We start from the raw sequence: 15,446 nt of genomic DNA, 5'->3' as shown, positions 1-15,446 counted from the left end.
GAGGATGGGTACATGGTGGTCATAAAGGGATGGACATGGTCAGAAACAATGCTCAGGTAGGCCGTGGCATTTAAACGATGCCCAATTGGCACTAAGGGGCCTAAAGTGTGCCAAGAAAAGAAAACATCCCCCACACCATTACACCACCACCACCAGCCTGCACAGTGGTAACAAGGCATAATGGATCCATGTTCTCATTCTGTTTACGCCAAATTCTGACTCTACCATCTGAATGTCTCAACAGAAATCGAGACTCATCAGACCAGGCAACATTTTTCCAGTCTTCAACTGTCCAATTTTGGTGAGCTTGTGCAAATTGTAGCCTCTTTTTCCTATTTGTAGTGGAGATGAGTGGTACCCGGTGGGGTCTTCTGCCGTTGTAGCCCATCCGCCTCAAGGTTGTACGTGTTGTGGCTTCACAAATGCTTTGCTGCATACCTCGGTTGTAACGAGTGGTTATTTCAGTCAAAGTTGCTCTTCTATCAGCTTGAATCAGTCGGCCCATTCTCCTCTGACCTCTAGCATCAACAAGGCATTTTTGCCCACAGGACTGCCGCATACTGGATGTTTTTCCCTTTTCACACAATTCTTTGTAAACCCTAGAAATGGTTGTGCGTGAAAATCCCAGTAACTGAGCAGATTGTGAAATACTCAGACCGGCCCGTCTGGCACCAACAACCATGCCATGCTCAAAATTGCTTAAATCACCTTTCTTTCCCATTCAGACATTCAGTTTGGAGTTCAGGAGATTGTCTTGACCAGGACCACACCCCTAAATGCATTGAAGAAACTGCCATGTGATTGGTTGGTTAGATAATTGCATTAATGAGAAATTGAACAGGTGTTCCTAATAATCCTTTAGGTGAGTGTATATTGTGTTCAGTAGATATACACTATTAACAATAACAATATCCATAACAATATTTCTGAAATAACCCTAGTTTGAGGTAGGCCTATACTTTTATACTGAATCAGGTAAGTAATGTATTGATATTGAGGACCAAAGACAGTCAAAAGTCATCACAGTGCAGTGCAATCCAACATGTACATCACTAGAATCATCCAACTCACCTGCACTAGTTTGTATGAAATAGCATATGCAAGGTAAGGTATGTTTAGTGAGTGATTTTTGGAATTGAATTGAAGGTAAACTGAAACTTTGTTATACCAGTAAGTTCTACTGTTTTGTCTTTGAACAACAGGGGTCATTTACAAATAAATGGTATTTCAAAACTCCAGATGGTATGTTTAATAAGTATGCCGCAACAGGTATGCTTATAACATATGACTACTCTTTATTTTTCTCAAACTCCACTGTCGCGGCAACCACAGTCGGAACTGGCTGTACACGGACAGATTTTTTTGTGTTAAACTTAGCACCTTATAATCAGTATGAATGAAAAACATATTAAGCAACAGTTCTCTGGTGTAAAAGTCCGTGCTTAAAGCATCCTGGTCTGGGCCTGAGTGGGTTATGAAGGGGGCTCAACTGGGTGCTCAGCCTGAGGGATGGGACTGCGTTGCCGTAAAGTCTGTAAAGTGTTTGGGAAGGCTGTAGCTGGCATGCCACCAGAACCCATTGGAAAGGTGGAATGTGGCTGAATCTAGCTTCTCTGTGACCTGCATAGGTGAGGACCAGAACAAACAGAGCTTGTGGTCGTGATTAAGTCGATGGATCTGGACCCGGTCCAGAGCACTAATGCCGGGCGCCTTCACACTATGTGATCGATCAAAACGCAGTTTCATTTGATACCGGTGGAATGGACCCAGAGCCTATCCAGGGGAAGCTGCAGCTCATACATAGCCAGCATGAGGGATGCTGGTGAGCAACTGATTGTAGAGTGCTGTGTGGCTCTATAATATAATATAAACAGGGTCAGTCTTTCATCTGGAACTTTAGAGGCCCGAGCAGTGCAGCCTGAGTGGCCTGTGGCCTGTGCCCAACATCACAAGCAGGGTTGTGAGAGACTGGTGGTTCGTCCTCAGTGTTACGGTACATGTACCTTCACTCGTATGCCCAAATACAGGTCAGACCTCAGCCCAAAAGGGACCCTCATATTTTAGACAATTTAGGGTATGAGGAAGACAAGAATCTGGATAATGGTAACTTAATGTTTTGTAACTACTACTAGTATTATTATTATTATTAATAATAATAATAATAATAATAATAATAATAATAATAATAATAATAATAGGTGGACAAGCAGGAAGTGCTGGACACTTACTGTTGTTATTGTTAGTATTACTATCCATCCATCCATCCATCGAAATCGCTCATTCATGTGGGTAGTATTATTATCATTATTATCATATTTTTTTTAGCTATTATACACTGGAATGCAAAACAAAAAAAAGTAGAATGTAAAGGACTATGGCACATTGCTTTCCACTGAAAAAAATAAGCTGTACTGATGGCCATTTTGCATTTTGCTTGATTGATGTATTTCGCTGTTGAAAATCAATATTTTCTTTAAGGGGGAGGATGCCCCCCATCTCCCCTACTAAGCCCCCAATGTCACCAATTCCTAGCACATGCCTCTGGGGCTAGCCCTTAGTGTGCAATTTCCCCTGAAGATCTAGTTTTTGATTTGTTCACACCTAGCTGTTTCACTGTTCTTGTATTTTACCTCATGAGTCACTCCCTTCTCATCCACACACTGCAAGCAGACGTCTTTGTTGACACAGGTTTCATTGTGGAAAGCAGTGCCCGGAGGACAAAAGCAGCCCTCAGTGGGGGTGTCCAGGCATAATGTAGCATTTTGGGTGATACCACAATCCTCAATACAGCCAGTTCTGCAGCTATCAAACACCATTGTACTGGGGCATGTCATGGCTGTGAAAATAAAGAGACACATTGTTCAGAACCATGGAAATGGTCTCCTTATCCTTATTAACACTGCAAACTCCTAGGCAGAATTATTTTTCCACATGGAAGATGATGATGATTACTATTAATAATGGTAACTTTCTCAAATTAAATGTTGTATATACACTTTCATGTTTTGATAATGTTGCATAGTGAACATTAATGAATAGAAGAAAAAAACAAATTAAATATACTTATATTACTTTTTTATGGTATAAATAACATTATGAGTAACATAATTTGCGATATTAGTTTCATATATTTTATATTATTATTTATGTTCATATAATGCAACATTAGCAAGAGAAAGGTGTAGTTAGGCCATAAGACATTTTATTTTAGCAAGTAAAATTACTGGTACGACAAGAAATGTCTTCCATGTGGAAAAATAAAGTAGCAATTATAGCATAATAATAATTTTGGTAAGTTAGCATCTGTTAAAATGAAGTGTCTCCTAAACAATTTGAACACCTATTATTATTATTATTATTATTATTATTATTATTACAAGGCATATGATCAGCCTGGATTCATACCAATGTTGTGGCCTATAAGAAAGGGACTGGAGGAATTTCAGAGTTGACATTTTATGGCCATGTAATATGGTAAAACAGAACTGTGTGTTTTAGCTTACCACAGAAGTCTGCAGATCGCCAGTTGATACAGATTCCTTGTAGCCGGCACAGCCGACTGTAAGCTGACACAATATCACAGATTTCCATGCTGTGACAGTTGTTTTGCTGGCACAGTGCAATGAAGGGTGCAAAGGGGACCACTGCATGGCACTTGGCAAATAGAGATGTCTGAAGGATCTGGCATTGGTCATTGACTTGGTGAGTGCAGACCTCACTGACCCTGGGCTCACAGGTGACACCCCCAGGCTCCTGTAGAGTCCACTCTTTAATGAACACACTGCTGTCTGCTGTGACTGAGCCATCTTTAAGAGCAAAGTCATTCAGCTCATTCTGATCACAGTAACCTGAACACAAACACAATTAATAAGTCAAGGAGAAAAGGCAGAACCAGTCAATATGTTTTAGCTGGGAATTAATTTGTTTATTGTTTTGTTTCAAGTATCCCTTCAAGATACTTTTTGGTACTGTGTGTATATATATACGCATATAAATAAATAAAAGAACTGCAATTAGAAAAACATCTGTGTGGAAACAATTACAATTTGCTTGAGGATCAGCCTAAATATATGTATTTGCTGCAGCTTTGATAGACCACTAAAACAGGAGACAGCAAGCAAGACAGAAAATTCAACCTTGACTATGTATAATTGCCAGGGAAATAGTAATAGTTATGTTGATTCATATTATGAGAATAATAAAATATATATCTGATCCACAACACATAAGGAAATAAAATCAAATCATTTTGGAAACAAATTTGGATAGTACTTTAATCAGATATGAACAGAGTACAAATGCTATATATTTTTATAACTGACAAAGACTTACCACAAAGTCCAGATGTTTTGTTGAAAACCCCCTTTGGACTCAGCTGAATGGTGAATTCATTATTTCTAGGTGTGAAAGTCACAGCGTAGCCCGGATTCTGTACCCACACTTTATGCATGATGCCTTCATACTGAGTAACTTCCATGCCCCTTGTGCTGATAGGAGTTGGAGTTTCTATCCCTTGGAGAGTAACCTAGTTCACATACATACATTTCAGGATCAAAGCAAAACATGGCCATTTAGCTGTATCAAACCAATTTGTCAGATCCTTTAATTTCAGTCCATGAGTCCATGAATGACAAATTCTCATTTTACGCAAATGCAAATGCATACCTCCATGTCATCATGCAGCACCAGAGAGACACCAGCCCTTTTCACCTCCATGGAATTCATGCAGATTTGGTTTGACGATGCCTCACACTGCCCACTGTGAAGTACAATCTCAATGTCTTGCCCGAAGTCTTTCATTAAGGTGTAGGAGCAGAAACCATTCAACTTGAAGGCGAGTCCATCAAATGTGACAATATGATTGGTTGAGCTTCCTATGCACATGCCTGCAGAGTTGACATTAGTAAACAAAATGACTGACTGAATGTGAATCACACATGCATTGGAAATATTAAGGAATATATATATATGAAATGATCAGTCTATAATTTTAATGGTAGGTGTATTTCAACAGTGAGAGACAGAATAACAACAAAAAAATCCAGAAAAACGCATTTCAAAAAAGTTATACATTGATTTGCATGTTAATGAGGGAAATAAGTATTTGATCCCCTATCAATCAGCAAGATTTATGGCTCCCAGGTGTCTTTTATACAGGTAACGAGCTGAGATTAGGAGCACTCTCTTAAAGGAAGTGCTCTTAATCTCAGCTCGTTACCTGTATAAAAGACACCTGTCCACAGAAGCAATCAATCAATAAGATTCCAAACTCTGCACCATGGCCAAGACCAAAGAGCTGTCCAAGGATGTCAGGGACAAGATTGTAGACCTGCACAAGGCTGTAATGGGCTACAAGACCATCGCCAAGCAGCTTGGTGAGAAGGTGACAACAGTTGGTGCGATTATTTGCAAATGGAAGAAACACAAAATAACTGTCAGTCTCCCTCGGTCTGGGGCTCCATGCAAGATCTCACCTCGTGGAGTTTCAATGATCATGAGAACGGTGTGGAATCAGCCCAGAACTACATGGGAGGATCTTGTTAATGATCTCAAGGCAGCTGGGACCGATAGTCACTACGCCGTGAAGGACTGAAATCCTGCAAGGTCCCCCTGCTCAAGAAAGCACATGTACAGGCCAGTCTGAAGTTTGCCAATGAACATCTGAATGATTCAGAGGAGAACTGGGTGAAAGTGTTGTGGTCAGATGAGACCAAAATCGAGCTCTTTGGCATCAACTCAACTCGCCATGTTTGGAGGAGGAGGAATGCTGCCTATGACCCCAAGAACACCATCCTCACCGTCAAACATGGAGGTAGAAACATTATGCTTTGGGGGGTGTTTTTCTGCTAAGGGGACAGGACAACTGCACCGCATCAAAGGGAAGATGGACGGGGCCATGTACCGTCAAATCTTGGGTGAGAACCTCCTTCCCTCAGCCAGGGCATTGAAAATGGGTCGTGGATGGGTATTCCACCATGACAATGACCCAAAACACACAGCCAAGGCAACAAAGGAGTGGCTCAAGAAGAAGCACATTAAGGTCCTGGAGTGGCCTAGCCAGTCTCCAGACCTTAATCCCATAGAAAATCTGTGGAGGGAGCTGAAGGTTCGAGTTGCCAAATGTCAGCCTCGAAACCTTAATGACTTGCAGAGGGTCTGCAAAGAGGAGTGGGACAAAATCCCTCCTGAGATGTGTGCAAACCTGGTGGCCAACTACAAGAAACGTCTGACCTCTGTGATTGCCAACAAGGGTTTTGCCAGTCGAAGGGGTCAAATACTTATTTCCCTCATTAACATGCAAATCAATTTATAACTTTATTGAAGTGCGTTTTTGGGGATTTTTTTTGTTGTTATTCTGTCTCTCACTGTTAAAATACACTTACCATTAAAATTATAGACTGATCATGTCAGTGGGCAAATGTACAAAATCAGCAGGGGATCAAATACTTTTTTCCCTCACCTTATATATATATATATATATATATATATATATATATATATATATATATATGTTAAGACTGTTAAGACTGTACAATGCACTATACCTCATCTGGTATATTGTGTACAGTTCTGGCCACCACACACAGAAATTTCTGCCCTAGAGGCAGTTCAGAGACGAGCAACCAGACTTATTCCAGGTTTGAAGGGAATGTCCTACTGAGAGACTGAGGGAACTGAACCTTTTCACACTGGAACAGAGAAGACTATGTGGGGACTTGATTCAAGTCTTCAAAATCATGAAAGGCATTGACAACATCAATCCAGAGGAGCTTTTCCAGATCTGCAGGGACACATGGACCCGGGGACACAAATGGAAATTGGGCTTCAAGGCATTCAAGACACAAAACAGGAGACACTTCTTCACACAGAGATCTGTTACAATTTGGAACAAATTCCCCAGCAATGTGGTTGAAACGACAATGTGGGAACATTCAAAAATAGACTGGACGTGATCCTTGGATTAATTATTAATGGAAACCAAATGAATACATGGGTTCACTGCGGTTTGCGGAGGCTGACGAGGTGCGGTTCGGGAGCTGTGGTCAGGACCAATAAGGCACTTCGGCAAAAAATAGGGCAACGTCCCTGCATAGATATGTGCTTGTGAAGATGCAGAGGATCTCTGAAGCTGCGGACCCCAACAGCTGTATTTTTATTTTGGTAACTGCAACCAGTTATTTTGCTGGAGATTCTGAAACTCTGCTCCAATCTCTCACTACACAGCACATTTGTGCGTGGGAGTGCCTGACAACTATTTTTTGTTTCATTATTGCAGTACATTATTGGAATTAAAAATATTTTTTTGGGGACTTAAAATCTTTGGGTGCTTTTTCCCCCTCAATAAACTTTATTTTTAGCATCGCGGGCACAGCAGACACCTCTCGCGGGCACGAAAATGTCCATGGGCACAACTGCTCTAAACAGTGTCTAATTCTGTGTTTTGGACCCACAAGGGTTTAAGCACTACAAAAACTGATACAATATATATATGTTGTGATGTGATACCTTGAGTTCCCTTTAGCACTCAAACAATATAACAAAACAATTATACAAAAGGAAAGCTTTTTGGATACATATGTTGAATGTGGTTGATCCCAATGACTTTATAGAAATATTGGATTTGAGCTCTAATTTATGGACAAATTAATTAGAGTTTTACTTAGACCAATTTTGTCTGTATTCACTCGTAATTAAGATTATGATGGTGACAGTTATGAAAACTTTTATTGAGTGTTAACTTTTAAATTGTTCACCTTATACAAATTATTTTTGTAACTGTATATTTAATTTTATATAATTAAATTGTTGATTGTATATTTTTTGGTTAATTGTACAACATGATTCACTGTTACCAATTAGTTAGGTATTTATTTATTGAAGAGTATGTAATTAAATTACAAATTTTATTGGTAAACCTTGCTAAGTCTGTAGCCTGATGAAGATACAAAGGTGTCAAGTACACTTTTAATAGGATACATAGTGTTTTCACCTTGATTGATGTGTTCTAAAATTAAGTTTAAAATTTTAAAATGATGATCTCAAATAATGAGCTGCTACACCGGTCTCTACTGTTCATGAAATGGATTTTACCATCTAAGTAAACATGTATTAATATGTTTTTTTCTTTCATGTTGTGATATACCTTTCTTGTATAAGAATTATCTTTTTATACTGATATATCACAATATGTGGTAGGTGCCTCTACCACATATTGACTGAAAGGGGTGATTACTTATGCATTAGATTATTTTCTGTGTTGTATTTGTAATTAATTTAGAACAATTTGCAGATTATATTTTTCATTTTGACATTATGGACATTTTCTGTATTGTAGAGTGGCAAAAACTTCTGATTAAATCCATTCTGATTTCATGTTGTAACACAATGAAATGTGGAAAGTCCAAGGGGGGTAAATACTTTTGAGAGCCATTGTATATATAAAAGTATATGATCAGTTTAAAAAGAGCACTATTAGATTTTGATATCTGATTTACAGATCACTGATTTGGATATCTACTTAGAGAGTTAGAGAATTAGAGAGAGAGTATTTGTAGCATTTGTCATTTTATGTATTTAGAGGAGTGTGCTTTGTTTTGAAAACACAAGTGGTTTGCACCCTTCAGCAGTAACTCTCCACAGACACAATGTCACTCACAAGGACAGGCCCAGCGGCAGCCACAAGGCTCCTCAATTTTGACACTGGCCAGGTTGTTCTTGCACACAGGCTTCTCCATTTTCTGACAGTTGATTCTGTGAGTCTCTATGCTTACTGCACCATTAGGGTGACACAGCAATCTATGGCATCTGTCAGAGAGGACCCAGGTTTCTCCAGGCTGTCAAAGACAATGAGTACAGTGAAATACACCACGGAAAATGCACAGTTGGAGCACAGAATGTAAATAGAGCTCTTCTATATTTAATATCCTCAATAAAATTATGAGACAGACTGGAAATCTTCAAGAGGATGATTTCAGAGCTGGCATTTTCACAAAATGGAAATATATAATTCATTGATTTAAAATACATGTGTTTAAAAGTGTGGTTATTAAAACCAGCAGGAATCCTGACATACAGTAAATAATACACAACCGGTCAAAAGTTTTAGAACACCAAAATCTTTCCAGTTTTTATTGAAATGTATGCAGTTTAATGTCTCAGTTTATTTTAGATAAAAAATAAATCATGGAATCATTTTGTTTAAAAAAATGTAACCCCTTAAGCTGACAAACCCCTCTGTTGGCCAAGTGTTTGGTATCCCATGACAGCTGAGACTCTCAGCTTTCTAACGATGTGAAGCATTCTCTGATGTGAACAATGTTTTTTATACCCCCCCTGCATTCTGAAATGGTGTGGTGGGGGGATACTTGGTCTAAGTAGGAAAACACAATCTCAGAAAATACTGACAATTATGACATATTCTACTTATGATCAGTCTACTGATCAAAACAAGACCATCCACATTTTGGTAGAGACAACACACACCCATAAAGAGCTCAATGTGTCAAGATGGAAAACAGTGTACTAATACACAATGATTTTACATAATTGAAACCTAACTTATCTGTGTTTGATAAAACATCAAATCATATATACTGGATTAATCGTTAGGTTGTTCTAAACAAAACAAGCCTGTTTGCAAAGAAATCTGATCGACACTGAGTGATCTGTGACCATCTGAATGAGACCCCCCCGAGCAGCCTGCGCGTTTACCACCCAGGCAGCACATAACAATGCCAAATAATGCTTAAGAGGGTGTAGTAATACAGTATATAACTCCGAAATGTACATTATATTTCAGTTTTCAGTAACCTAAACTTTTTTTTAACCTCTGTCAGTTTACCGTTTACCTTTGTACCTTCAATAAAAACTGGAAAAATTGGAGTGTTCTAAAACTGTTGACCGGTAGTGTATATATACATTTGTTGTATCTTGCTTGATTTGCACCATCAAACTGTTAAAATCACTTTTAAAAGATGGGTAGCAAATTTACAACAAATGCTTCAAAAACAATTATGTTAATATCACATTCAAATTTGGAACCCTATATTTTAAACTATTTAAATCTACCTTTCTTTCATTTCCATCATCATCCATACATCCACCAGGTGGGCCAGCTGAAAGAGAAGAGAAATAGAGCTTTTTATTCTTGCAGAGGGAGTTTCTTCTCCGAGTCATATCAATTTTTCCTTGAGATTAAATAAGCCTGTGTTGTTCTGTCATTACCTCGACAAAGCTTGTCAATGAACATGTTGTCAAGAGTCATCATAGCCAGAAGGTCTTCCATTTGCTTTAGGAGAATAATGTTATTTAGCTCCTTTAGCCCCACCAGTGTACTCAGCTGGCTCTTGCTGTAGTATGTTCCAATGGCAATAGGAAACACAGAAATACCTGCAGAAAATAACGAGTGTCTGTGAAAGTACTTTCCATGATATGTAACATTAAAGTAAAAAAACATACCCTATAGAATGACAGTGTTACTGTTCTTATACATATATAAAATAACATCTGTAACTATTTTCAGTCTAAAAGAGAAAAAAGGAAGCTGTATTACGCCTATTTGAGACCTACAGGAATGCTTCTTCTTTCATTTTTAGAAACTGGTCAACTGATTCACCTTGAACACAGCCTCATACTTAGGGCCCTACCAAATTCACGACTGAAAAACGTGTCATGGACTGTGAAACATGGTCTCCTCTGACCAATTTTAACCTATTGTAAAATCCAATGTAGATAGTGTTACAGGTTCCAGACTTGATTCATAGTCTACCGTAAAAAAGGTAAATTATTTCAAAATGAGTGTCCAAAGCAAATCAAAAACCTGCAGCATATCATGTCAAAGAATTTGGAAGCCAGATTCTACATGCCGATGGTGGGATTCTGTTTTGTAAAATCTGCAATATTTCATGGGATCAAACATCACGGGCAATGGTTCACAAAGTCATCGAAGCAGGAATTGGGCAGCAGATTACAATGCACTGCCGATAAACAAATAGGTAAAAAACTGTGTCATCAGTTTTTTAGAAGATGACACAGAGCTCTGAAAGCCATCTTCTTGATACAATGGAATTTGCAAATACATTTACAAGTGTTAATGTACCTTTAGAAAATCTTGCTTACCTAAAGCTGAGCAAATTCATTAAAAGGAATAAAATGCTGGTTATTTAGAAAGTGCAAATGACAGGATTACCTTCCAAAAGTTTTGCTACACATTTAAAATAAATTAAGACTAATAAATGAATGTGAGTCTTTTGCAATTGTTACTGAGAAGTCCACTGACAAGTACTGCATGTTCTGTTTGATTTTATTTCCGGATTTTAAGACCGGAAATGTACAGGCAGGAAAGCTAAAAACTGTGCTCGTTACTTGCTGTAAACTACACTAGTTTCTCAAGTGATCATTACAACTGTTCCAAAATACAGTGTGGACTCTAACAAATGATCTCTTTAATAATGTGACAATGCAACTTATATGACAAAATCTTTCAAATCTATACTCCAAGGTCTAATGCCAAATGCTGTCCATATTACATGAAATGCACATATAATTTCTCTCATCAGTGAACTGTGGAGGTGCAAGTTTGGCCAAGTTGACAAACTGGTCAGCTACATTAAAAGGCTCTTTAAACACTGTCATAACCGCAAACTTCGATACAAGCACTGCATTTCAAACTCTACTGAAATGACTGAAATCGTCAAAAAGTTGCACTTCCCTCAGAGCCAGTCATTATTCATTGGACAGTACCACAAAGCTCACGTGAAGTACTACTCAGTGTTTGTCTCAGAAGAGCTCATGCTCACCCCGAAAAGGATAGGTTGTGAAAGCAACCCCAGTTATCTGAGAAAGGAAGCACTGCCTAACGGTTTAGCTCATTACCATAGGAACCTCATCAAAATATTTTTCTATCTAAGCTGCCTATAGGCCCCTGTGTGTCACTCAAACGGTCCTTTCCTGTTTCCTGTTCGAATATATAGTGACACGCACAAAGGAACTTATTGTTTGCCAGGAGACTGAACTCCCACGTGACTAGCAGCCCTGGGCAGTGCTTTCAATCTCAGATAACCGGGGTTGCATTATCAAACTATCATTATCTTTCGAGTCGGAAGCACTGCCCAAGGGGAAGGGGTTACTGTATAACCAATTTGTGGCAAGGGAGGAGGCAGTGACCTGGTAAGGAAGCCTGCCCCGAGGCATACCTGGCAGGGGCCCCTTGGTGCCACGTCTGGGCTTCCCAGGAGTGAAGACCACAGTCACGCTCTACTGGGAACAGTAATTCAACAAATATGTATAAAGCAGGGCAACAGAAGTCAGTTCATGTGTCATCTATTTACCACAGCAGCAGTGGCCTCCTGCTCCACTAGTGCAGCTAAGTAGGAGCAGGGCCACAAATCTACTGTACAGGAATTATAGACAGCGGGGTAACAGGGAAATGCACAAGCTCACCTGCAATATAGTAAAACCTATACACACACAGTGGGCTAGACAGAGCACCTGAATAGCCTCAGCTGGACACAACAAAAGTTATATACAGTGCGGGTAACAGTAATACACTTATGTACCTTCCGCATTGCACAGGAGCAGTAACCTCTTGCTCAACCAGCAGTTAGAAGCAGGGCGACAGCAAGGTCTACAGGTGCTGTTAACAAATAAACTACATACAGAGCAGAGCAACACAGATTACATCACATGCCCTCCAGCAATGACAGGAGCAGAATATCTTGCTCAACTTAACACAGTAAGAAGTGGACCAGAGCTCTACTGTACTGTTAATAAACTAACTATATACACTGCAGGGTACAAGAATAAAGTAATGCACCCTCCTCGTAACACAGGAGCAGTTGCCACATGCACTTTTAACACAGCTAGGAGCAGGGAAGCATATACACTGTGGGGAAACAGGAGCCAGCTCAAGTGCCTTCCACTGATACAGCAGCAGCTTCCTGCTCCACTCTACAATCTCCACAGGGCAGTCACAAGACCAGAATCAACTCATATGGGTACTCAACTGGAAGGCATAGTCCAGTGGAAGGGAACCGATTCCGTGTAGCTCCATCCGATAACTCACTAGGATGCACTAACAGAGGCAGACAAGATACAAGAAACCAGGATCTTGCACCTCTTAGGCTATTGAGGCTCAACTGACAGGGTTCCCATTTGGGGTGGCCAGTCCTGTTACATCCAGCCTGTAGAACTGAACAAAAGTGTGCGGCTCTCAACCACTTGGGCACTATCAGCAGAACTGTCTCTTGTTCTTGCCTGATATTCTCCAGGACCACATGGAGAAGGGGGAATGGTGGCAATGACTATAGGAGACAGCATGACCACGTGTGAGCTAGCGTGTGAGCTGGTGGTCCTCGTAACCTAAGGATGATCGATGATCTAGTATAGCTTTAAATAACCTGCCTCTGGCTAGCCTGTCTTGGCAAAATGGGAAGCCAAGTGCATAAGTCTTCTGTGCCAGTACAGAGCCTCTCCTTCATCAAGACCCCTACTGTGCCTCCCTATGACAGCTCATGGTAACTGGTGCCTTGTGGCTAAAGGCTAAACCAGTAGGGGATCTCAGAGCTGCAGTGCTCCCCAGAGGTGTTAACATCTCACCAACCACTATCCCACTGCCTTCTGGCGAGCCTTCCTGAAGGTGCACGTGGGCTCCATGGCATAGGTTTCATTGTAAAAACTTCACTACTATGCAACATCACAGAATCTCCTACTGGCATCAGTGAAAGACCTGGTGTATACAGCTAGCTGAGGGATACTTCACAACCCTCATTAACATATATGCCCCCACCATGCTCAACACCCCAAAAACCACAAGAGTCGGTTCAGAATGTCTTCTTTGGTCTTTGGTACTAGGCAGACACGGGGTAGGGAAGCTGAACAACAATGGGCTGTGACTTCTCACCCTCTGCTCTGAACATTGCCTGGTCATAACCAACTCATTGTTCCTAATGAAGAACAAGTTCAAGACATCGTGGCAGCACGTTCCAAGTGCTGGCACCTCTTGGACTCCATCATCATTCATCAGAATGACCAAAAAGAGGTTCTCATTACCAGAGCCATGTGGGGAGCTGACTGCTGGACCGACCACAGGTTAATCAACACTTTCTGTCGCACCCTTGCCATAAAACTCTCTGTTCAGAGCTGAGCACTGCAAAACAGTTGGGTACTCATGCAAACACCACCAGGACTGGTTTGATAATAATGCCCCTGGCATCCACACAATCCTCCTGGACAAATATGCAGCACACAAAGCTTTTGTCAAACCCCACCTCCCCCATTCTCAAATGCCATCTGTCTGCTGCCAGAGCTGAAACTCGATAAGCTCTGCCCATAATGGAGGAAAACCGGTGGGCCCAAAAGGCTCTGAAAATCCAGAGCCTTACTGACTCAACAACACACAAGGGTTCTATAATGCCATCAAAACCCTGTATGGCCCACTGAAACCAATCATCTCCCCAGTCTGGTCCACAGATGGCAATACCTTCTTCAAGGACAAGCAGAACATCCTTGAGAGGTGGGCGAAACATTTCAGCTCCCTCCTCAACCAAACCAACCCTGCCAACCCCTCCATCCTGGATACACTCCCAGACCTCCCTCCCTGCAACTTGACGGAACTCCTCAGTTCTCTGAGGTCTCCCTTGCCATCAAGGACCTCAAGAACCACAACAGTGCAGGGCTCAATGGCATTCTAGCCGAGGTCCTCAAACAATGAGGCTACCTCCTCACAAGCAGCATATTCAAGCTTATCAAGATCATCTGTCAGACTGAGACCATCCTACAAGTTTGGAATGATGCCAACATCATAGTCATCTACAAGAAAAAAAGGTGACCAAGCATCCTGTAGCAACAGCAGAGGTATCTCCCTCCTCTCAGTCGCTGGAAAAGTTCTTGCCCGCATCATGCTCTGCCGACTGGAAAACATCCTCCCGATATGGTGTCAAAAGAGGCTGCAGCAACAAAGACATGATCTTTGTCACCAAACAGCTACAAGAAAAATGTTGTGAGCAAAACCAGGACATATACATCGCATTCATCAACGTTGCAATGGCATTTGATTTAATCAACCGTAACATCCTCTGGCAGCAGATCACTAAGCTTGGGGTACCAATCAAGTTTCTTAACATCATTAAGGAGTTCCATGCCAGAATGCATGCAAGAGTTCTGGTTGATGGACTCCAATCAGAGCCCTTCAGCGTTGAAGCTGGGGTCAGGGGTGCTCTAGCCATCTTCAACTGTGTGTTTTGCAACCAGACTTATTCCAGGTTTGAAAGGAATGTCATACTCGGAGAGACTGAGGAAACTGAACCTTTTCACCCTGGAACAGAGAAGATTACATGGGGACACAAATGGAATTTGGGCTTAAAGGCATTCAAGACAGAAAACAGGAGACACTTCTTCGCACAGAGAGTCGTCACAATCTGAAACAAACTCCCCAGCGATGTGGTTGA

General features: G+C 40.7%; 1 protein-coding gene across 1 annotated transcript in view; it reads right to left on the bottom strand.

Moving 5' to 3' along the window:
* The window catches only part of vwf (von Willebrand factor), a 124,118-nt gene that overhangs the window by 27,821 nt on the left and 80,851 nt on the right, over positions 1 to 15,446 (bottom strand). The window contains exons 32-38 of the mRNA XM_066724656.1: positions 10,225 to 10,389; positions 10,069 to 10,115; positions 8,657 to 8,834; positions 4,666 to 4,886; positions 4,333 to 4,525; positions 3,504 to 3,848; positions 2,631 to 2,836 (exon numbers count right to left, since the gene is read on the bottom strand). Coding sequence (XP_066580753.1) covers positions 2,631 to 2,836; positions 3,504 to 3,848; positions 4,333 to 4,525; positions 4,666 to 4,886; positions 8,657 to 8,834; positions 10,069 to 10,115; positions 10,225 to 10,389 — 1,355 coding nt within the window. The remainder of the gene's footprint in view (positions 1 to 2,630; positions 2,837 to 3,503; positions 3,849 to 4,332; positions 4,526 to 4,665; positions 4,887 to 8,656; positions 8,835 to 10,068; positions 10,116 to 10,224; positions 10,390 to 15,446) is intronic.

Source organism: Amia ocellicauda, chromosome 15 (genome assembly GCF_036373705.1).
Source record: "Amia ocellicauda isolate fAmiCal2 chromosome 15, fAmiCal2.hap1, whole genome shotgun sequence".
NCBI lineage: Eukaryota > Metazoa > Chordata > Actinopteri > Amiiformes > Amiidae > Amia > Amia ocellicauda.
The sequence above is the reverse complement of the archived record's forward strand: the minus strand, read 5'-3'. Positions and strand labels throughout refer to the sequence as shown.